A 24,686-nucleotide genomic window follows, 5' to 3' on the forward strand; every position below is an offset into this window, starting at 1 on the left:
TGCAACTTCTGCCTCCCGGGTTCAAGCCATTCTTGGGCCTCAGCCCCCCAAGAAGCTGGGATCACAGGCATGCGCCACCACACCCAGCTAATTTATTGTTATTTTAGTAGAGATGGAGTTTTGCCATGTTGGCCAGGCCGGTCTCAAAATCGTGGCTCTAAGCCATCTGCCTGCCTCGGCCTCCCAAAGTGCTGGGATTACAGGCGTGAGCCACTGCACCTGGCCTGTCACTATTTTTTTGAGACATCTAAAGAGTTTCTCTTCCTTGGCCTAGTCATAGCCTCTTAAATCTAAAGCAAGTACACAAACTTTGTTATTGTCCTTACTTTGGCAACAGCAGGAAATGCTCCTGGCTAAAAGGCACCTTCTTAGCTAACAGGCACCTTTTTGCGTAAAAGTTCTTCTCTTTTTTTTTTTTTGAGATGGAGTCTCACTTCATCTCCCAGACTGGAGTGCAGTGATGCTATCTTGTCTCACTGCAACCTCTGCCTCCCAGGTTCAAGCTATTCTGCCTCAGCCTCCCAAGTAGCTGGGACTGTAGGCACCAACCACCATGCCTGGCTAATTTTTTTATCTTTTGTATTTTTAGTAAAGATGGAGTTTCACCATGTTGGGCAGGATAGTCTTGATCTCCTAACCTCGTGATTCACTTGCCTCGGCCTCCAAAAGTGCTGGGATTACAGGCAGGAGCCACTGCACCTGGCCAAAATTTTTTCTGTTTAATCTCTTAGCCCTAGCCCTAGCCCTAGTTGGGGACAAGTGCCGGCCATTCGGATACACACGGTGCATTATGTATGTATAGAATAGGATCTTGTATGGTGGCTTGCATGCAGCAGGCTTGGTGGAACTGAAGATAATTCAGCATTCTTAGGATGATCATAAGATACCACTTTTCTGGCCGGGTGTGGTGGCACACACCTGTAATCCCAGCACTTTGGGAGGCCGAGGCAGTGGATTGCCTGAGATCAGGAATTCGAGACCTGCCAACATGGTGAAACCCTGTCTCTACTAAAAATATAAAAATTAGCCAGGCGTGGTGGCATACGCCTGTGATCCCAGCTCGTCAGGAGGCTGAGACAGAAGAATCACTTGAACCTGAGAGGCAGAGGTTGCAGTGAGCTGAGATCATGTTGGGCAACAGACTGTCTCAAAAAAAACACTAGGGAAGGACATATACCAAAATATTAAGTGTGTTGGTTATATTTAAATGGTAGAATTATAGGTTTTTATTTTTTTATTTTATTATCTGAACTTCTGAATTTTTCTACAGTAAACCTGTTATTAGTAGTAAAAGGAAAACAATTTTAGTTAAATATATTTTGTAGTCAGTGTTCTGAGCCTGTCACTGTGACTTCAGGATAAAGTGTGTGTGTGTGTGTGTGTGTGTGTGTGCGCGCGCGCGCATGCACAACAGAACTGGACCTATTCCCTATGAGACCAGTGCTGGGCCTAATGGAGGCCTGCTGGGAATGTTCCAGAAGGTGATGGGTGGGGGTTGTGCTCTCCTTCCTCTTTGTCATGTGTGCCCTCTGGCCTGGACCACCTCTGTAGTCATAGATGATGACATCTGCACTAGTAATAGCCACCATTCATTGAATGTTTTTCTAATCCTTTCACTTAATCCCCACAGCAGTCCTAGAGGTAGTACTATAGATACCTCCACTTTACAAATGAGAAAACTGAAGCTTAAAGGGGCCAAGAAGCTTGCTGAAGGTCAGTGGCTAGTGAGTGGCGGCAACCTGAGCAGACAGCCTTTAGCACAGGTGCCCCTGACTACTGTGCTGGTCTTCCAATGGTTACCAAGGGGCTGGTGTGAGGGTACCCCAGAGGGAGGCATCGCAGACATACTCCTGTGTTCATTGTCTCCATGTGAGGACCTGCTGATTAGCTCCTGGTCCCTGAGCAGATGGGACTCAGATATAAATTAGAGTTGCCACACACAAGATCAGTATGTGGATCGATCTCCTCTTACACTACAGAGATAGTATTCTAGCTTAGAAAATGCTCAAATTGACCAGGTTCCATGGCTCACACCTGTAATCCCAGCACTTTGGGAGGCCCAGGTGGGCGGATCACAAGGTCAGGAGATCAAGAACATCCTGGCCAACATGATAAAACCCCATCTCTACTAAAAATACAAAAATTAGCTGGGTGTGGTGGCTAAGATCATGCCACTGCACTTCGGCCTTGGCAACAGAGTGAGAATTCATCTCAGAAAATGATAATAAAAGTAAGTTAGCTGGATGTGGTGGTCCACACCTGTAGTCCTCCCTCCCCAGGAGGCTACTTGAGCCTTGGAGTTTGAGGCTACAGTGAGCCATGATTGCCACTGACTCCAGCCTGGGCAACAGAGTGAGGCTGTCTTAAACAGAAAGAAAGAGAGGACAGGGGAAGAGAGAGAGTGCTCTGTAATTACACTTTAGGATGCCAAGGCGGGTGGATCACCTGAGGTCAGGAATTCAAGACCAGGCTGGCCAATGTGGCGAAACCCCGTCTCTACGAAAAATATAAAAATTAGCCAGGTGTGATGGTACATGCCTGTAATCCCAGCTACTTCGGAGGCTGAGGCAGGAGAATCGCTTGAACCCAGGAGGCAGATGTTACAGTGAGCTTTGATGGCACCACTGCTGTCCAGCCTGGGTAACAGAGAGTATCTGTCTCAAAAAAAAAAAAGAATCAATTCAGTTGTCCAGGGGCAATAGCCCACTCCTGTAATTCCAACACTTTGGGAGGCCAAGGTGGGCCTATCACTTGAGCTCAGGAAATTTTGGCCAACCTGGGTAACATGGTGAGACCTCATTTCTACTAAAAAAGTAAAAATCAGCCAGGCATGGTGGCATGCACCTGTCCCAGCTACTTGGGAGGCTGAGATAGGGGGATTGCTGGAGCCCAGGAGGTGGAGGTTGCAATGAACTGAGATTGTGCCACTGCCCTGCAGCCTGGGCAATAGCAAGATGCAATCTCAGAAAATAAAAAGTACAAAAATCAATTAAGTTTCAAAATAAGAGTATTTTGTTTTTGTGATTTTTTTTTTTTTTACATCAGTCAGTTCCTTAAGGAACAGCTCTCAGAACTAGAAGGATACTGATAATCAAGATTTACTTTAGGATTATTCTCAGCCAGGTGCGGTGGCCCACGCCTGTAATCCCAGGCGGGCGGATACTGTAGGTCAGGAGATCGAGACCAGCCTGACCAACATGGAAAAACTCCATAACTACTTAAAAAAATACAAAATTCCCCAGGCGTTGTGGCACATGCCTGAGACAGGAGACTCCCCTGAACCCTGTAGACAGAGGTTGCAGTGAGCCGAGATTTTGCCATTGCACTGCAGCCTGAGCAACAAGAGCGAAACTCCGTCTCAAAAAAAAAAAAAATTATTCTCTTCCCCAAAACTGATCTGAATCAGCAAGGCAAAGTAGATTTGATCTCTAATTCAGCAAATATTGGGCGAAGATGTCAAAATCTTTGCCATCATGTGTCAAACATTCCAATTGGGAGACAGGTTCTACAAATAGATGTTGTGGTCAGGGCAGTGGCTCATGCCTGTAATCCCAGCACTTTAGAAGGCTGAGACAGGAGGATCGCTTGAGCCCAGGAGATTGAGAGTGCAGTGAGCCATCTTTGAGCCATTGCATTCCAACCTGGGTGACAGAGCAAGACCCTGTCTCAAGAAAAAAGAGAGATTTTGAGAATGAGTGTGGGAAGGAGGCATAGGACACCTTTCAGAAGGATGGTCAGGGAAGGTCTCAGAGGAAAGGACTTTGGAGTGATGTTGAAAATATGACAACCATGAGCCATAAGAAGGTCTCAGCCATAGTGTGGCAGTATGTGGGGCAGTAAGTATAAATACCTTGAGGCCTGGGCAGCAGATGAATCAAGAAAGAAGGCAGCAGGAACCCTGGGGAGGAGGGAGAGGTTCAACGCAAGTCCAGGCCACTTAAGGCCTTCTAGAACCAGGACCTGGGAATTAGAACTTGAGCTGGTATGATTTCGAGGTAACAGTAGAAGTGAATAATAATTTTTTAAAATGTTGAGAGATGTATATTGTTTGTTTCATTTTCTTTTTTTCTTTTTTTTTTTTTTGAGGTAGAATCTTGCTCTGCAGGCTAGAATACAGTGGCACTATTACAACTCCAGACACCCTTGACCTCCTGGGTTCAAGTGATCCTCCTGTCTCAGCCTCCCACGTAGCTGGGACTACAGGCATATGCCACCACAGCCGGCTAATTTTTGTGGCTTTTATAAAGATGGGGTTTCACTGTGTTCACCAGGCTGGTCCCAGACTCCTGAGCTCAAGTGATCTGCCCGCTTGGGCCTCCCAAAGTGCTGGGAATACAGATGCAGGGCCCCGCTGAGATACATACTGTTACATAAATTAATACTATTAACTTAGTCTCTATTTAGAATTTGGGGCAGATACCAGGGGCTATTTTAGATTGTATGAGGTATTGGGTTGGTTCTCCAGTATCTTCCTCCTGAAAGTTTGGCTTCATCAGCACTCCACACTTTAGCTCATGCATTTATACACTTAATAAATGACATTTAGTTCATCCTAAAGAAAGGTTGACTTAATGAATACACATAAGTGCATTCAGATCTTAGTATGATAGGTGTTAATTATCCTATTCTTTCATTTTTAAATAGCTGTTTTCTTTTTTGGTCACATGCACAAAAATGTGTTCTTTGGAAAATATAGAAAATATCAAAGGCCAGGTGTAGTGGCTCACACCTGTAATCTCAGTACTTTGGAGGGCCGAGGTGGGAGGCTCACTTGAGGCCAGGAATTTGAAACCAGCCTGGGCAACATAGTGAGACTCCATCTGTAAAATATATATATATATATATATTTTGAGACAGAGTCTTGCTCTGTCACCCACCCAGGCTGGAGTGCAGTGACGTGATCTTGGCTCACTGCAACCTCTGCATCTGAGTTCAAGTGATTCGTCTGCCTCAGCCTCCCAAGTAGCTGGAATTATGGGCACACACCACCACACCCAGCTAGTTTTTGTATTTTTTATTAATAGTAGAGATAGGGTTTTGCTGTGTCGGCCAGACTGGTTTTCAACTCCTGGCCTCAAGTGATCTGCCTGTCTTGGCCTCCCAAAGTGCTAGGATTACAGGTGTGAGCCAGCCATAAAAAATAAGCCAGGCGTGGTGGATGCATCTCTAGTCCCAGCTACTTGGGAGGCTGAGGTGGGAGGATCACTTGAGCCCGAGAGGTTGAGGCTGCAGTGAGCCATTATCACACCACTGCACTTCAGCTTGGGTGACATTGCAAGACCCTGTCTCCAAAACAATAAAATAAAACAAGTAAGGCCAGGCATGGTGGTTCACACCTGTAATCCCAGCACTTTGGGAGGCCAAGGTGGGCATTTCACAAGGTCAGGAGATCAAGACTATCCTGGCTAATGCAGTGAAACTCCATCTCTACTAAAAATACAAAAAATTAGCTGGGCATGGTGGCACTATAATCCCAGCTACTTCAGAGGCTGAGGCAGGAGAATCGCCTGAACCTGGGAGGCAGAGGTTGCAGTGAGCTGAGATTACTCCACTGCACTCCTGGGTGACAGAGCAAGACTCTGTATCAAAAAAATAAAATAAAATAAATAAAGTAAAATTTGTCATGAATTCTGAAATTTCTCTTGCCTAAGCTTTTGCCATTTGGACAAACCAGTTTGATTTTTTTTCCCTCTTTATAGGTATAGGGGTGATAGACACATTGTTTTTTTTCCAACACCAAAAATGGTCACTAGGATAGGCACATTTAATAGGTATGTGATCCTCAATAAAATTAAACCTGATTTTTTTATCTGGTGAAGGATGTCCATTTGAGGTGCCATAGAATTTCTGTAAATTAATAACTTAAAATTGGGGAGGGAGTATGATAATTCAGCTTTTGGTCACTGGTAAGTGGATGCTGTCCTAATGATGTGAGTTTTCCTAGCCCTGTTCCTTTCCATGTTGTCTCATTGTCAAATCTTTATTGTGAAACTTTTGTCTTTAAAAGCAGCTCATAATTTCTGTCCTGCCTTACATGCAAGAGAGGTGCAAAATTTCAGCAGCTCTCTGATTTTGCAGATTTACGTTCACTCGCTCTCATCGTTGGGGCAATAACTGGATTTGGAAAGTAAGAAAGTACATACCCCTCAGTCCCTTTGTCTTTCTTCAGATGTTGAGCATACCGGAGCCACCAGCGAGTTTTATGACAAGTTCACCATTCGCTATCACATCAGCACCATTTTTAAAAGCCTTTGGCAAAACATAGCTCACCATGGCACCTTTATGGAGGAGTTCAAGTGAGTATGGGGCCCCTAATGTCACAACTTGCTTTCTTCCAAATCACAGGTAGGATTGCAGCTTAAAAGCTTTCACCCCTGGGTTCTTGTTGACTGTTTTCTTGGTCTCAGACTCCTTTGAGTTTACCACAAGGTGCCACTAAATGTGGGCAGGAGTTTTTAAATGGCTTTACTTGCAAGATACTGCTGAACTTTAGATTTGTCAAGATACTTTGGGGGTGGTACAGAAGAAAAGATGCTATAGGGCGGGGCGTGGTGGCTCATGCCTGCACTAATCCCAGCACTTCGAGAGGCCAAGGCGGGGGGATCACTTGAGGTTAGGAGTACAAGATCAGCCTGGCCAACATGGTAAAACTCCATCTCTACTAAAAATACAAAACGTAAGCCAAGTGTGATGGCTCACACCTGTTATCCCAGCTACTTGGGAAGCTGAGGCAGGAGAACTGCTTGAACGCAGGAGGCAGAGGTTGCAATGAGCCAAGATTGCACCACTGCACTCCAGCCTGGGCGACAGAGCGAGACTCTGTCTCAAAAAAAAAAAAAGGAAGAGAAAAGAGTCTATAATATGCTGAGATGATGGGCTAAGTGAATTTTTGTGTTTCTGTGATTACAGTGTTAAATGAAGGTGCCAGAATGAGTGAAACAAAATCTTAGTGTTCTTGAATGTTGGAAGGACTTTAGATTTTACAACAATGAGGTCAGGGTTATCATTTAAAGTGTCATTCTTTGTGGTAAGGCCCTAAACCTTAATTAAAGACTTTACACATACCTACCAGAAATCTGAGTGACTGTTAAACCTGGGCAGTAGTAATCCCTTCTCAATTATCTGTCCGTACCTGAAAACGAAAGGTAGATGAAGATGCTGAACTCTTAAATTACACTTCAAAAATTGTATCCCATGCTCACTTTGGCAGCACATATACTAAGATTGGAACAATACAGAGAAGATTAGCATGGTCCCTGCGCAAGGATGACACCCAAATTCGTGAAGCGTTCCATATAAAATTAAAAAATAAAATTTTATCCCATCTACTTGGATCTTTTGCAACCCATGTTAGATCTTTGATCAAATCCAGCTATACTTGTTAACTGACTTACTAGTCAATAATGTACATTGCCAGTGGAATAACTATTTGCTAGATAGATTTCTGTGGAGTAAACTTCTTTTTTCTCACTCTGTCGCCCAGGCTGAGGTGCAGTGGCATCTTCTTGGCTCTTTGTAACCTCTGCCGCCTGGGTTCAAGCATTTCTCCTGCCTCAGCCTCCTAAGTAGTTGTGATTACAGGTGCCTGCACCATGCCCAGCTAATTTTTGTAGTCTTTAGTAGAGACAGGGTTTTACCATCTTGGCCAGGCTGGTCTTGAACTCCTGACCTTGTGATCCACCTGCCTCGACCTCTCAAAGTGCTGGGATTACAGGCATGAGCCACCGTGTCCGACCTAAATAAACTCTTTAATTTTTTTTGTTTGTTTGTTTCTGTAAACTGCTGTCATGGTCAGAACTGTGTTCCAATTAAAGCCCGACACAGGCTTAGGACACCAGGCTGACCCATGGCTTGGTCTGAATGGTGCTGATGAGAGCGCTTGTCCTGAACCTGCCATGTTCCTGAGATCAAGGTCTCCTGTCCTTGTTCACGGGAACTTCTCTTCCCCAGGCATGGGTTTGCCACCCCCAGTGACATGGTTGTAGACCCTGAAGTGTAGCTTCTCTCTTCTCTACAGTCTGGCAGCTCCAGGCCAAGCTGTTTGAGTTCACCAAGTTCTCTCACTGTAACACGACCTGCAGAGTAGTTCCTTAGATTGGAAGATGCAGGTTCTAAAGTTAGTTAATAGCCCACTTTATCAATATTAGAGGTTCCAATTTTTCTTCAGTGTGTCTGTCTTTGTGATAAGGAATAACTTTGTCACCAGTTTTCTTATCTTATATATGATTAATTACTTGTGTTTTCTTGGTATAGTGGTGAGTATATGCATATTTCCTGTTCTAGTCTGGAAGAAGTGTTTTCTCTCCTTAAAAACATTGAGGGAGTGAGTCAGGGGTGTGCTGGTAAGCCTGCTTTGGGAAGGGGGGTGGGGGAGTCAGCATTTGCTGGTTTTCCATGGTGTGACTCTTTCCTCTGTTGCCCAATTTAAGGTGCCAGGGGCATCTGCTTATAAAATTCTGAAATTTTTAGCACTTGACTCTCATAAACCATGCAATCAGGCACCAAAACACCACAGAAATGAGCTTATCACAAACAATTTAAAAGAATAACAAAATCTAGGCCAGGTGTGGTAGCTCATGACTGTAATCCCAACACTTTGGGAGGCTGAGGTGGGAGGAGCGCTTGAGCCCAGGAATTTGAGACCATCCCTGGCAACGTAAGTGCCTGTCTCTACAAATACAGAAGTTAGCCGGGCATGGTGGCATGTGCCTGTAGTTCCAGCTACTAGGAGGCTGAGGCAGGAAGGCTGCTTGAGCCCTGGAGATTCAGGATACAGTGAGCTATGACTGCACTGCACTCCAGGCTGGGCGACAGAGCGAGACCCTGTCTCAAAAAGAAACCAGATTAGGGGAAACGATCCAAGATGGCCGATCACTAACATCTCGGGATTGCAGCTCTCAGTGGAAGCGCAGAGAACTAGAGGACGCCACACTTTCAGACAAATTCTGGTCGCTCACCGAGCAGAAGAACCCCAGTGGAGGAGTCACACGGGTCGCCAGCGTGACTCTTGTGGCCGGCGCAGCAGCTCTTGGAGCAGAGTAAACAGGGCCGGCTCCCCTTCTGACCGAGGTTTGGAGGACCCACACGGGTCCCCAGCACGACTCCTGAGACCAGTGCAGTGGCTGTGATGGCACTTCAGCGCGGCAGCTCTCGGAGCAGAGTAAACGAGACTGGTTCCCCTTCTGACCAAGGTTTGGAGCCTGGGAAGGCAGAGTCGCCTATTACAGACACAAGAAGGAAGCCAGACAGGAGAATCCTGGGCAGAAAAGCACTATCAGTCTTAACGCCGCTGTTCTGGCCCTGGGAACTAACAACTTGGATGTCCACTCAAGAGACCTAATCTGAAAGTTGGTAATTTCAAAGACAACAGGAGGATAAATTTACAATGATGGGAAGAAACCAGCGTAAAAAGGCTGAGAATACTCAAAATCAGAACGCTTCTCCCTCTAAAGATGATCACAGTTCCACATCAACAATGGAACAATGCTTGATGGAGAACGAGCGCATCCCAATAACAGAATCACGCTTCAGGGAATGGATAATAAGAAACTTCTGTGAGTTAAAAGAACATGTTGTAGCCCAACGTAGTTTTTTCAAACTAAGAACTTTGAAAAAAGGTTTGATGAAATCCTATTGAGAATAGACAACTTAAAGAGGAATATAAGTGAATTAATGGAACTGAAGAATACAATACAGGAACTCTGAGAAGTATGCACAGGTTTAAACACTCGAATTGTTCAAGCAGAAGAAAGGATATCAGAGGTCGAAGTCCAACTTAATGAAATAAAACACGAAGACAAGATTAGAGAAAAAAAGGATAAAAAGGAATGAGCAAAGTCTCCAAGAAATGTGGGACTATGTGAAAAGACCAAATTTACGTTTGATAGGTGTACCTGAATGCGACGGAGAGAATGAATCCAAACTGGAAAATACCCTTCAGGATATTATTCAGGAAAATTTTCCTAAACTAGCAAAGCAGGTCAATATTCAACCCCAGGTAATACAGAGAACACCACAAAGATATTCCTCAAGAAGAGCAACCCCAAGACACATAATCGTTAGATTCACCAGGGTTGAAACGAAGGAGAAAATACTAAGGGCAGCCAGAGAGAAAGGTCAGGTTACCCACAAAGGCAAGCCTATCAGACTTACAGCAGATCTCTCAGCAGAAACCCTACAAGCCAGAAGAGAGTGGGGGCCAATATTCAACATCCTCAAAGAACAGAACCTTCAGCCCAGAATTTCATATCCAGCCAAACTAAGCTTCACAACTGAAGGAAAAATAAAATCTTTTATGAACAAGCAAGAACTCAGAGATTTTATTACCACCAGGCCTGCTTTGAAAGAAGCATTACACACAGAAAGAAACAACCAGTATTAGCCTAAAAATATACCAAAAAGTAAAGAGCACCAGCATAAAGAAGAATTTACACCAACGAATGGATAAAACAGCCAGTCAACATCAAATGGCAGTAACCCTAAATTTAAATTGACTAAATCCCCCAATCAAAAGACACAGACAAAACCCAATGGCATGTTACATCCAGACCTGTTTCACATGCAAGGATACACAAAGACTCAAAACAAAGGGATGGGGAAAGATTTACCAACCAAATGGAGAGCAAAAATAAATAAAAAGCAGAAGTTGCAATTCTCGTATCAGATAAAATAGATTTTAAAGCAACAAAGATAAAAAAAAAAAAAAGCAACAAAGATATAGTGGTAAAAGGATCAATGCAACAAGAGCTAACGATCCTAACACCCAGATACATAGAGACTTAGATTCAATGAGACAGAAAATTAATAAGGATATCAAGGACTCAAACTCAGATCCGGAACAAGTAGACTTAATAAATATTTATAGAGCTCTTCACTTTAAATACATAAAATACACATTCTAGTCAATATCACATCACACCTGCTCATAGGTTTAAATGAAACATTGGCCATTATTAATACCCATTTTTTTTTTCAGAATAAAGCAATATTTCCGTTCACCCTCCCTCTTTCTCTTCCTCTTTATTCCTCTCCTTTACTCATTTTTTTTCTTTCCTTCTCTCAAAAAAAAGAAAAAGAAAAAAAAAAAAAAGAAACGAGATTAACAAAATCTAAAGAGAAGCTTGGTAGTCCATGAATTCCACAGTGCCTGACTGGTGCCAGGGGAGGCAGGCTTTTAGGGTGAGATTGTTGCACTCTGGGTGGAGGCTCTTGTCCCCTGGGATTTGCTGTGGCATTTTGCTTCAGGGAGATGTATGACCATGTACAATATAATTGCCTTTCCAGTTCCGGGAAGCAGTTTGTTCGCTACATAAACATGTTGATAAACGACACGACATTTTTGCTCGATGAAAGTCTGGAGTCTCTGAAGCGAATCCATGAGGTGCAGGAAGAGATGAAGAACAAAGAACAGTGGGACCAGTTGCCCCGGGTGAGGACGTGGTCCAGATACTTGGACGGCTTTGCAGGGCTCTGCCTCTGGACATGGGCAGAGCTGCTTTGGGGCTGCATTGTGGGTCTGATGATACGCAATCTGACTTGCTGGGATTTTCCTTCCATAAAATTATATTGCAGGGTTGGAATAGGAAAAATCTGAAGCTAAGAAATGAGTTGAGAAGTCTTTGAAAAGGTACACTGAAAACTTTCTCTGCCTTTTTAATTTTAAAGGGCTCTTTCGGAGAAGAGCTTTTATTGTCTGAATATATTAAGATTCATGAACATAATTAGGAAAGAAATCTCTAGAATTATGTCTGCTGGACATGATTTGTTCTTATGGGCTTCTCTAGGCAACTGTGTGACTCACTCAGGATCCTGGTGGGGTGGGTTTTTTCCTTTCAGTTGATCTTGGTTTTTATATTTGGTGATTAATAGAAAAGAAGCCTGGCTTGCCAGGTTCCAGGGCAAACACGTGCTGTGCCAATGCCAGTGTACTGCTCCTTCCTGATGTGGGTGGCAGCCACTGAGATACTTCCTTGGTTGCTTATGAGGCCCTTGACAGTTGCTGGTGACTTCCTAGATTGGTTTAGGTTTATTGATTCTGTTCCTGGTATTGTCAAACTCAGAACTGATTCCATAATTCTCATGTCAAAGTGGGGAGGACTGCTTTTTCTTCACTGTTTCTTTTTTTGAGACAGCGTTTCACTTGGGTTGCCCAGGCAGGAGTGCAGTGGTGCGATCTCAGTTCACTGCAACCTCCGCTTCTCCATTTCAAGCAACTCTCCTCCCTCAGCCTCCCAAGTAGCTGGGATTATGGGCACGTGCCACCACGCCCAGCTTATTTTTGTATTTTTAGTAGAGATGGGGTTTCACCATGTTGGCCAGGCTATTCTTGAACTCCTCAGGTTATCTGCCCGCCTTGGCCTCCCAAAGTGCTAGGACTACAGGCATGAACCACCGTGCCCAGCCTTTTTTTCTTCTTTTTCAATTTTAACTTTTATTTTAGATTCAGGGGATGGGGCACATGTACAGGTTTGTTACGTGGGTATATCGTGTGATGCTGAGGTTTTATGATTCAACCTGTCACCCAGAGAGTGAGTATAATACCTAATCAGTAGTTTCTCAACACCTGCCCCACCTCCCTCCCCTCTGGTGTGATCCCCAGTGTCTGCTATTCCCATCTCTGTCTATGTGTACCAATGTTTAGTTGCCATTTATACCTGCTTTTCTTTTTATGTATTAAGGTTCTACCCATTCTCTGAGTAAGGTCTTAAATACTCCCTCAGGTTGGTGTTCGCCAATCAGCATAGCTGAAAATTCTCACTTGCTCCTTTCTTATGTAATACCCACTTTATGCCATTCACGGTGTTTGGTGTGCCCAGCTTATATTTTATTTACTTACTTGTTTTATATTATTGTTATTATTAAAAAACAGAGACAGAGTCTCGATCTATTGCCTAGGCTGAAGTTCAGTAGCAGAATCATAGCACACCACAGCCTTAACTTCCTGGGCTCAGCTGATCCTCCTGCCTCAGCCTCCCAAATAGCTGGAACTACAAGCATGCACCACCATGCTTGGCTAATTAATTTTTTTTTTTTTTGGTAGAGATAAGGTCTCACATGCTTGCTTCAGCAGCACACATACTAACATATGATTACCATGGCCCCTGCTCAAGGATGACATGCAAATTCATAAAGCATTCCATCCTTTAAAAATAAATATTAAGGCTGGGTGCAGTGGCTCACGCCTCTACTCCCAGCACTTTGGGAGGCCGAGACAGGTGGATCACAAGGTCAGGAGTTCCAGCCTGGCCAGATTGGTAAAACCCCCTCTGTACTAAAAATAGAAAAAATTGGCCGGGCATGGTGGCAAATTTTTTTCTATTATTTTTTAATTGAAACAGAGTCTTGGCCAGGCATAATGGCTCATGCCTGCAATCTCAGCACTTTGGGAGGCTAAGGCAGGCAGATCACCTAAGGTCAGGAGTTCGAGACCAGCCTGGCCAACATGGTGAAACCCAGTGTCTACTAAAAATACAAAAATTAGCTGGGTGTGGTGGCATGCGCCTGTAATCCCAGCTACTTGGGAGGCCAAGGCAGGAGAATCACTTGAACCTGGGAGGCGGAGGTTGCAGTGAGCTGAGATCATGCCCCTGCATTCCAGCCTGGGCAACAGAGCAAAACTCATCTCAAAACAAAAGAAAAACAGAGTCTTGAGTCTTGCTCTGTCACAGGCTGGAGTGCAATGGCAGATCATAGCTCACTACAGCCTACAGCCTCCTGGCTTCAAGCAGTCCTCCCACCTCATCCTCCCCAAATGCTGGGATTATAGTTGTGAGCCACCGTGGCTGGCTGGCATATATTTTAGATGTTGCAATGCAGGTCTATAGCACATTCTCGTATTCACAGTCAATACAGCCTTTGTTTGTGAGCCAACTGAACAAATACTATTGATTTTTTCTGTGTTAATGGATGAAGAGGGCACAAATAGTTCCTAACAATTGCCATTTCAGAAATTATTTAGCTTTTAAGTCGCTTTCTACCTCCCACTGCCCTGGCTGTTCCTGCTCATCTGCTTGATGTCTAAGCTTGGTGAGCTCCAACACTCAGCCCTCAGGCTTCAGTTTCCTTTCCACTCGTGTTCTCTAGGTTAGTGTTTCTCAACGAGGGCACTAGCTGGAATTTTGAGCCTAGTAGCATTTGGTATTATAATAACTCATGATGAGAAACCATCCCATGTATTGCAGGACATTTAGCATCACTGTTTCCTGCCATTTAATGCCAGGGACGTACCCTCCTACCCCAGCCATCAGGCAGCTAGAAACACTCCCATACATAACCTGTTGCCCCACTGGTGAAAGTCACTGCTTGGTGATCTCATGTATTCCAAGGCTCTAAATACTTGTATTCTGGTTTTTTTTTTATGACAGGGTTTCACCATGTTGGTTAGGCTGGTCTTGAACTCCTGACCTCAGGTGATCCGCCTGCCTTGGCCTCCAAAGTGCTTGGATTACAGTCGTGAGCCACCACGCCCGGCCAATATTTGTATTCTTAAGACTACAGGGTGTTTATCCCCAGCTCGGATTTCACCTGACTCCAGATTTCTAGACCAAGTGTTTGTCGATTAGGTGCCTCAAACTCACCTTGTCCAGCGCTGAACCTTGATGTCCTCATCTGCCTGAGTCTGTGGGCCGACTCAGTAAATAGCACCTTCATTCTACCAGCTGATCGGGCTCAGTGCCTTGGAGTTGTTCTTGATTTCTCTCCCTCTCTCAGCAAATGCCTCTAGGCTCCATCTTAAAATATAGCCATTGTCTAACCTCTTCTCACCATCTCCAGACCACTGGTATCCCTTACCTGGATTATTGCAATAGCCCACTGTTGCTTGGTGCCATGGCGCATGCCTGTCGTCCCAGCTACTCGGGAGGCTGAGGTGGGAGGATCGCTTGAGCCTAGGAGTTCTGGGCTGTAGCGCACTATGCTGATTGGGTGTCCGCACTAAGATTGGCATCAATATGATGACCTCCTGGGAGCAGGGAACCACAAGGTTACCTAAGGAGGGGTGAACTGGCCCAGGTCAGAGACAGAGCAAGTCAAAACTCCCATGCTGATCAGTAGTGGGACTGCGCCTGTGAATAGCCACTGCACTCCAGCCTGGGCAACATGGCAAGACCTCATCTCTTAAAAAAAAAAAAAAAAAAGAAAAATAACCCACTGCTTGGTCTTCAACCTCCACTCTTGAGCATGTCCATATCAGAGGTGGTGTTAAATATCTCAGTCTGATCAATATCGCCACTCAGCTCAGCCCTTTTGAGCTTCCCTTCTCACTCAGAGCCAAATCCCATGATGAGTGTGGCCTACAGCATGCAGCAGGATCTGGCCCCTCAATATGTTTCTGCCCTCAGCTTCGAACAGTCTCTCCTCCACTCACTCTACCCGAGTCAGACTCACCTCCTGACCCTTCACTGACATGTGAGGGCCTTGGCACCTGCTCTTCCCTCTACCTGGCATGCTCTTCCCCAGATTTTTTCTGACTCCTTCAGATATCCACTTAGTTATCACCCCCTCAGGGAGACCTTCCCTGACCACTCTTTCCAGAATAGCATTCCCTGACCCCTACCCAGCTTCATTTTTCATCATCACTGTCAGATTTACTGTATATCTGTTTGGGTATTTGTTTTATTCTGCAGATCCTCCCTGCGCTCCGTGAGAGTTGGGAGTCTTACTATTTCCAGTGTCCAAAGGCTATAGGAGGGCCTGTTGAGATGCCCAGGCACGCGATTAGGTAGTTCATGCCCAGCTGTTCATTTCCTGGCACTGCCTTTCTTTCATTGGGCTCATTCTTGACCAGGGAGCAGTAGGCAGGCACCTCTATAATCTCCTGCAGAATCTCCACCAAGCACAGACTGGAGCACTTACCCAGAGGGCACTCACCAGCCAGCTTCAACTGTTCCAGCTGTGTTCCCTTCCCTAACAAGAAAAGGCCTCTGCACAGATGTAAGCATTGAGGTCTTTCCTGATGGGTCTTGTGTTTGGTGCATTTCAGAGCCTGCAGTGCTGTACCTGATTGTACCCATGAGTCGAACAGCTCTTATTATCTCTTCCCCAGCCCATGGTAGAGTTGAGGGAGGAGACAGTGCCAGAGGCAAGCATGCTGATGGTTCTGTGGTGTGACAGCCTCACAGTGTGGAAAGACAAAATTCAAAAAGCTTAGTAGTCCACATGCACTTGTAGAGGCAGAGAGGCTAGGCCTCACTGCTGTAGCACACTGCATCTCATAGTTTTAAAATAATGAAGTCTGACTGAGCACAGTGGCACACACCTGTAATCCCAGCATTTTGAGAAGCATAAGTGGGCAGATTACTTGAGGTCAGGAGTTTGAGACCAGCCTGACCAATATGGTGAAACCCCATCTCTAGGAAAAATACAAAAATTAGGCCAGGTGTGGTGGCTCACACCTGTAATCCCAGTACTTTGGGAGGCCATGGTGAGTGGGAGGTCAGGAGTTCAGGACCAGCCTGGCCAACATGAGGAAACCCTATCTTTACCAAAAATACAAAAATTAGCCAAGCATGGTGGCATGTAATCCCAGCTACTCGGGAGGCTGAGGCAGGAGAATGGCGTGAACTTGGGAAGTGGAGGTTGCAATGAGCTGAGATTGCAGCACTGCACTCCAGCCTGGGTAAAACAGCAAGACCCTGTCTTAAAAAAAAAAAAAAAAAGCCAGGTATGGTGGTGCACACCTGTAATCCCAGCTACTTGGGAGGCTGAGACATGAGAATCGCTTGAATCCGGAGGCAGAGGTTAGGGGGCCAAGATCATGCCATTGCATTCTAGCCTGGTGACAGAGCAAGACTCCATCTCAAAAAATAAAATAACAATAACAACGATGATGAAGACTCAGTAAAAGTCACTATTAAGGGAAATCAGCTCCCCTTTCTTAGTACCATCCTGTGTGTCAGGTTCTACGTTCGATGCTCTTACTTCTTCATGCATAGAAGTTGATAGTGACTTCTTTTATTATTGAGGAAACAGAGGCTCATGGGAGTTAAATAAGGCACCAAGGTCACCTGGCTGAAAGTCCTAGCGAGCTCTGATGCTGAAAGGATGAAACTTCAGTTACCTAGGAAATTTGCTGTCGTGGGCAGTTCATTCATTCCCTAAGCATGTTGGCTTTATCACACACTTTCCAGTTATGCGCTTGGCGCTTTGCTGAGCTGATGACCAGGACTGAGCCTTATTCGGCATCTGTTCGATGTGTCCTAGGATCAGCAGCAGGCCCGTCAGTCTCAGCTCGCTCAGGACGAGCGCGTGTCCCGCTCTTACCTTGCCCTGGCCACCGAAACCGTGGACATGTTCCACATCCTCACGAAGCAGGTCCAGAAGCCCTTCCTCAGACCGGTGAGTAGAAACCAGGGGCTCTGTTTGGTGGTTTGGACTCCACATTCAGTCTCTCTCACTTAGAACTTCAGCAGTTGTTGAAGTCCTGGAAATTTTACTATCAGAGTCACCGATAAGTGAGATTCTGTTACTGATTTTGTTCCTAGTTATTCTCATTTATACAAGACTCTTGTTAGACTGAAGAGCAGATGTCTGATGTCACCACATAGTCTACAGCCACTTCCAAACGCCTTACTGCACTTTCTGCTTAGACAGGACATTGGATTATCAATATTGAAGTCAGGACATATTTCTACCATTATTGATTCCTATATTTTATTTATAGAAAAACATAAAGTAACATCCATTGACAATTGAAGGATATTAAGTAGAATAATTGAGACTGTGTAAGGTCTTTGGCTCTCTTAGATGTAGCTTTGTTACACTAAAGAAGCCAAAGGTTAGTGAGAGCCGGCCGTCACAAGGGTTTGCGGTAGATGGCAAATAGTCAGAGTTTGTCCTCAGCCAACAAGCCCTGGTTCCTGTTTCTGAAATTGAAACTGAGCAACATCACTGAAGGCCTCTGCTCTGCTTCAGCTACTCTAACCACAAAGTTGAAGAGTTTTATGTATGGCCAGGACAAGGGTAGTGAGGAGGGCAAGGCAAGGACCTAAGATTCAATAGCCATTTGCCTATGTGGACAAATTTACTTTACAATGGAATGGAATGTTACTGCATATTTCCCCTGATTTTCTGTATTTGCCCTGACCTCCATTATCTGACTCCCATCATCTCCAGCAGAGACACTGTTGCCACTCCCTGTTCTGGGTACAACTCTTTTCCCTCTTTTCACTTTCCATTTCATGTCTCTTCATCAACAGATTTTGGTGTAAGAGCCACGGAACATGAAAGAAAACAGCTCACTGCCCAGACACTCGCCTCCCTTAGACGTTTGCAGAGTGGAAGGCCAGATAGTAAAGAGTTGATGAATTCCTCCATAACAACGTCAACACACCCACCTGCTTTGTAGACTTGTTGGAAAGATTAAGCTAAAACACACATAAAAGTACCTGGCATAAGGTCAGGCACAATGGCTCATGCCTATAATCCCAGCACTTTAGGAGGCCGAGGCCGTTGGATCCCCTGAGGTCAGGAGTTTGAGACCAGCCTGGCCAACATGGTGAAACCCCGTCTCTACTAAAAATACAAAAATGAGCCAGAAGCGATGGTACATATCTGTAATCCCAGCTACTTGAGAGGCTGAGGCAGAGGTCACAGTGAGCCGAGATCACACCACTCCAGCTTGGGTGACAGAGCAAGACTGTGTCTCAAAGAATAATAAATGAATAAATAAATGTATTTTAAGGCCTGCTCAAAGACCTAAGCCATCTGTACACTCTAGCCCTGTTCTTTTGCCCCAGTCTTGTGCTTGTGCCCACTGTGATGTTTTCATTTTCTTTACTACACTATTTATTATCTGGTCTCAACAGACAAAGTGTAAAGACTATTCCATTTTGCATTTTCACCTTTACTGACCAGCTGAGATCTCTCCTACTTAAAAAAGAAAATGACCAACTCTGTCCTATTATTACTCCATTTCACAACTTCTCAACAGTGAAATATAGTACTCTGTGCAAAACCAAATTATTGAAAAGCTAAGCAAATGTTGAATTTGTATAAATCCAGTTATTAGATTTCATGAAAACCCTGTGACTTAAAGGAAAGCTTACATGACTCCCTCTTATGGCTAATGTTTAATGCTCTCTAAGCCACCTTTTCCTGTTTCAGGTTTGCTTAAAGCCACATATGCCCAGCTGCAGTGTGTACTGGGTCATCTTGTGAGATTACTGCACAGATTATTATTATTTTCCAGGTGTTTCGTGACTCTGTCTCACTGGCTAGATGTAAAACTATTTAAGGCATAACTTTTCTTTCCTTGCATTACTTTTTTATTTGTATATGATAAGTACATAAGACTGGCACAGACCGAACTGCCAGGGGCTTTTGACATTTATGGGGAAAAAATTTATGAAATATTGATGGAGGAGCTGACTCAAATATTTTTTTGGCTCAGATGATGGTGAAATTTGTATAATTTTCTCTTTTTTACTTGTTTCTTAATGAATTTGGAGTGATAATTTTTTTTTAATTAAAAGCATGAATTTAAAGAAAAGGTTGGCTTTTTGGGGATTTATAAATACATATTTCATTAGCCTGCAGCATTCCATTAAGTATTAGAATTATCAGATCAGAAATGGGGAGTAAAGTTGGAATATAATGTTGTCTTGTCTTTCTTCAGCTTATGATACACAGCACATGTAAGGATTCTTTGAAGATTAATCCAGCCAATTCCCGTTCCTCCACTGAAATGGGAGTTTTTGGTCCTTTTCACTTGTCTCAACAGCATGAATTGTCCTATTATCCTGTGATTTCCTAGGAACTTGGACCCCGATTGGCTGCAATGCTGAACTTTAATCTTCAGCAACTCTGTGGCCCCAAGTGCCGTGACCTGAAAGTTGAAAACCCTGAGAAATACGGCTTTGAACCAAAGAAGCTGTTGGACCAACTGACGGATATTTACTTGCAGCTAGACTGTGCTCGGTTCGCGAAAGCCATTGCTGACGACCAGGTCGGTGCTCCGTGTCACCGGGAGTCTGGATTTGGGCTGCTGAACTGGGCAATTTAAGTTGGCCTCTCTGTGAGTTTACTGGCAGATTCCGTGCAATTACATATCCACCAGTCCCTGGATTTTCCCTACTTGAAATGAAGGCAAATGATACAAATTGTGGTTCAAGAAGTTTTTAGTAAGTAATTGGAGATAATGACCACAGTGGCCAGGGAACTCCTCTGTTGTAAATGAAGATGAATGGGTCGTTTTCCTTTGAGTGGGAAGAGCAGATTTGGGCTGGGCACAGTGGCTCAGGCCTATAATCCCAACACTCTGGGAGGCCAAGGTGGGAGGATCGCTTGAGGCCAGGCTGCAGTGAGCCATGATTTCACCGCCACACTCTAGCATGGGCGAGAGAATGAGCTTCGGTCTCAATAAATAAATAAGTAGGTCAGGTGCAGTGGCTCACACCTGTAATCCCAGCACTTTGGGAGGCCAAGGCAGGCAGATCACAAGGTCAGGAGTTCAAGACCAGCCTGGTCAACGTGATGAAACCCTATCTCTACTAAAGATACAAAAAAAAAACCCTCCCAAGTAGCTGGGATTACACAGGCACGCCGGGCGTGGTGGTGTGCGCCTGTAGTCCCAGCTACTCGGGAGGCTGAGGCAGGAGAATCACTTGAACCTGGGAGGCAGAGGTTGCAGTGAGCCAAGGTGGTGCCATTGCACTCCAGCCTGGGCAACAGGACAAGACTCCATCTCTAAAAACTAAAAATAAATATATTAATTAAAACACAAAAGCTAAGAGCAGATTTGGTGCTCTCCTCGCCAGTTGAATTCTTACTCCTTCTTTCTAAGGGCCTTCTTAACAAAAACATACATTTCCAAAAACAGCCTGATTTCCTCAAGGAATCAGAATCTTCCCCAGTCTCCTGGCTGTTATTTTTGTGGTTGTCCAGGGTGAAAACCTCATGTGGTTTTCTTTACATTCGTCTCTCTCCTTCATTCCATGTGTCTCCTGTGAGCAGATCTGTCTGTGTTGCTTCATTTCCACAGCCACCAATTTAGGCTAAGCTGTCCCTTTGTGATCTTCTAGTAATCCTAGAAAGGGCTGGCCCCACTCCATGGTCTGTTCTGCCTCGTTTACAACGTTCTGACAGCTGTTCATTAACTATATACCGCATTTCACCCAATTTTCATATCTCCACCCATTTAGTCCTCACAAAATCCTGTGATGTAGGTTCTATTAAATTTGTTGTTTTGCTGGGCATGATGGCTCACACTTGTAATCCCAGCACTTTGGGAGGCCAAGGTGGGTGGATCACAAGGTCAGGAGATCAATACCATCCTGGCTAACACAGTGAAACCCCGTCTCTACTAAAAATACAATAAAAAATTAGCCGGGTATGGTGGTGTACGCCTGTAGTCCCAGCTACTCAGAAGGCTGAGGCAGGAGAATCGCTTGAACCTGGGAGGTGGAGGTTGTGGTGAGCCAAGATCACGTCACTGCACTCCAGCCTGGGCGACAGAGCCAGACTCCATCTCAAAAAAAGTTTTTGTTTTAAAGTGAGGAAAGGGGCACAGAGAGGTTAAATAGCTTGCTTGAGGTCACAGAGTTGGTGTGGGACAAAGGCAAGATTGATGTCTGGGCAGCCTGGCCCTAAGCACATATTCTCAGTCTCTTTGCTGTTCACTTAAAATGCTCACAAAGAGCTGGGCACGGTGGTTCACGCCTGTAATCCCAGCACTTTGGGAGGCTGAGACAGGTGGTCACGAGGTCAGGGGTTCAAGACCAGCCTGACCAGCATGGTAAAATGCCATATCTACTTAAACAAAAATTAAGGCCAGGCACGGTGGCTCACACCTGTAATCCCAGCACTTTGGGAGACCGAGGCAGGTGGATCACGAGGTCAAGAGATCCAGACCATCCTGGCTAACATAGTGAAACCCTGTCTCTACTAAAATACAAAAAAAATTATCTGGGCATGTTGGTGCGTACCTGTAGTCTCAGCTACTTCGGAGGCTGAGGCAGGAGAATTGCTTGAACTCAGGAGACAGAGGTTGCAATGAGCCGAGATTCTACCACTGCACTCCAACCTGGCGCCTGGCAATAGAGCAAGACTCTGTCTCAAAAAAAAAATTAGCTGGGCATGGAGGCACATACCTATAATCCCAGCTACATGGGAGGCTGAGGCAGGAAGAATCGCTTGAACCCAGGAGGCAGAGGTTTCAGTGAGCCGAGAGTGCGCCATTGCACTCCAGCCTGGGCAACAGAGCGAGACTCTGTCTCAAAAAAAAAAAAAAAAAGAATGCTCACAAAGAATCATGCTTGTTTCTGTGTCTCTGCTTTTGTTCACACTACTTATCCAAATACTATTCATGGCTCAGGTTAACCATCGGTAGGCATTCTAGAAGGTTCTTTGCCCATATCTCATCCAAAGGAATAATATTATAATAAAAGCATTGTAGGTACTTTCTTTTTAAGGACAGCTTTATTGAGCTATAACTCACATATGTAGGTGCTTTTGGCTGTAGTAGCAAAGGAAGTGGTCTTGACAAAGAATTTGCCATGGAAAAAAATACACTGTCATGTCCTGTTTCTGTCATTGATGGGCCACAAAGACCATGTGGTCCCACAGTATTATACCATATTTTCACTGTACCTTTTCTATGTTTAAAATACTCACCGTTGTGCTACAACTGCCGACAGGATTCAGTACACTGTGCAGGTGTGTAGCCTAGGAGCAATAGGCGGGTACCATAGAACCTCGATGTGGTATAGGCCACATAATCTACGTTTGTGTAAGTAAATTCTATGATTTTTTTTTTTTTTTTGTATTTTTTTTTTTAGTGGAGACGGGGTTTCACCATGTTGACCAGGATGGTCTCGATCTCTTGACCTCGTGATCCACCCGCCTCAGCCTCCCAAAGTGCTGGGATTACAGGCTTGAGCCACTGCGCCCGGCCCAATTCTATGATGTTTATACAGCAACAAATTTGCCTAACAAGACGTTTCTCAGCGACACATGACTGTATGTGTAAAGCAATGTTTTCATAAAAAGTAGAGGTCAGTAAGAGGGTTAGGAAATTCTAGTTACTTGTAGGAGGCATTAAAATATATACTGCTTTTCGTCTGAGCACAGTGGCTCACACCTGTAATCCCAGCACTTTGGGAGGCCGAGGTGGGAAGATCATGAGGTCTGGAGTTCAAGACCAGCCTGGCCAACATGGTGAAACCCTGTCTCTACTAAAAGTACAAAAATTATCCGGGCATGGGGTGGTAAGCACCTGTAGTCCCAGCTATTCAGGAAGCTGAGGCAGAAGAATCACTTGAACCTGAGAGGCAGAGGTTGTAGTGAGCAGAGATTGGGCCACTGCATGCAAGCGCATGCGCGCGCGCGCACACACACACACACACAGTTTTTCTAGCCCCCAACTATATAATATTGCTCAGATTTTAAACTGAAGTTAAGTCATAGTCTGCAGTGAGGGAAAGGAAAGGAAAGCATGTACCCGTTGAGGTGGGGTCCACAGCTGACTGTAGCTGGAGTCTCTAGCCCAGCTGGAGGTTGGTGTGAAAAGCTGCTGGGGCTCTTTCATCGGTACTGCAGAGAGGCTTGGGAGAGCTGTCTAGCGTGCACCCACTCCAGGGCTGTTGTGCTGTGGCTGCCGCATCACCAGCGCTTAAAAGAACACACAAGTTTCTGTGTGGGTGGGCACAGCATGCACAGTGAGGTGATGCAAAGCAAGTGGGTGACACAGGAATGCTTTGAGCAGCCTTTCCTTGGTGACCAACACATTTCACCGCCCGAGCATGCCTTAGATTATGATGGTGGCCACTGGTGGCACCTGGCTTGAGTCATAGCAATTTCTGGCACAGGGACACACAAGGGTCCTTGAATGTCTAAATGGTCCTGTTCTTCCAGATCTGTGAAAGAAACACAGACATGCCAGTGTCACATGGAGAGAAAAGCATATTTTAAGAAGTGTGAGGCCGGGCACAGTGGCTCAGGCCTGTAACCCCAGCACTTTGGGAGGTCGAGGCAGGCAGATCACCTGAGGTCAGGAGTTTGAGACCATCCTGGCCAACATGGTGAAACCCCATTTCTACTAAAAATACAAAAACTTAGCCAGGCATAGCGGTGGGCTCCTATAATCCCAGCTACTCAGAAGGCTGAGGCAGAATTGCTTGAACCCAGGAGGCAGAGGTTACAGTAAGCCGAGATTGTACTACTGTACTCCAGCCTGGGCAACAAGAGCGAAACTCCATCTCAAAAAAAAAAAAAAGAAGTGTTTTTGCTTTCTTTCAAAGTGTGGTGTTTATGCTGATTGTTGGGTATTTTCTGTTTATATTGACCATAAGCTGATTAGGAGCCTGCTTACTTGATTGTTTTAGAAGAGAGTTTTGGTGGGGCAGAGGGCAGTAAGTGCAGAAGGATGGGTGACTGGCAGGCACTGGGGAAGAGGGTGTATAATTGTGTCTTCTCCTCTGGAGGCAGCAGTATCTTTGTTGGCTTTGGTTTGGTTTGGTATGTCTTGTTTTCCTGGGAAGACAAAGGAAGAAGAAAATGACAGCTTTGCAGGTAAAGAAATGGAGAGGCTTCTCTCCCTCTATACTAAGAGTAGGCTGAAGACCCATATCCAGCAGGCTGACAGAAAGTTGGCTGGATAAAGAGCCACTGAGCTTGTTGCTCAGGAATGTGAGGGGAGGGCTCCACACCAGAGAAGTGGGATACTACATTGGGCCCAGGAGCCAAGAGGACTG

General features: G+C 45.0%; 1 protein-coding gene and 1 non-coding gene across 12 annotated transcripts in view; both read left to right on the forward strand.

Moving 5' to 3' along the window:
* The window catches only part of UBE4B (ubiquitination factor E4B), a 150,964-nt gene that overhangs the window by 120,491 nt on the left and 5,787 nt on the right, over positions 1-24,686 (forward strand). For all 11 annotated transcript variants that reach the window (XM_054258751.2, XM_078330335.1, XM_078330338.1 and 8 more), the window contains 4 exons: positions 6,170-6,296; positions 11,284-11,428; positions 17,200-17,334; positions 19,751-19,942. In XM_054258751.2, the coding sequence (XP_054114726.1) occupies positions 6,170-6,296; positions 11,284-11,428; positions 17,200-17,334; positions 19,751-19,942 (599 nt within the window). The remainder of the gene's footprint in view (positions 1-6,169; positions 6,297-11,283; positions 11,429-17,199; positions 17,335-19,750; positions 19,943-24,686) is intronic.
* Positions 7,195-7,301, forward strand: LOC118143357 (U6 spliceosomal RNA). The gene has a single exon (XR_004727584.1). It is a non-coding gene; the product is annotated as a U6 spliceosomal RNA (small nuclear RNA).

Source organism: Callithrix jacchus, chromosome 7, assembly GCF_049354715.1.
Source record: "Callithrix jacchus isolate 240 chromosome 7, calJac240_pri, whole genome shotgun sequence".
NCBI classification, from domain to species: Eukaryota; Metazoa; Chordata; class Mammalia; order Primates; family Cebidae; genus Callithrix; species Callithrix jacchus.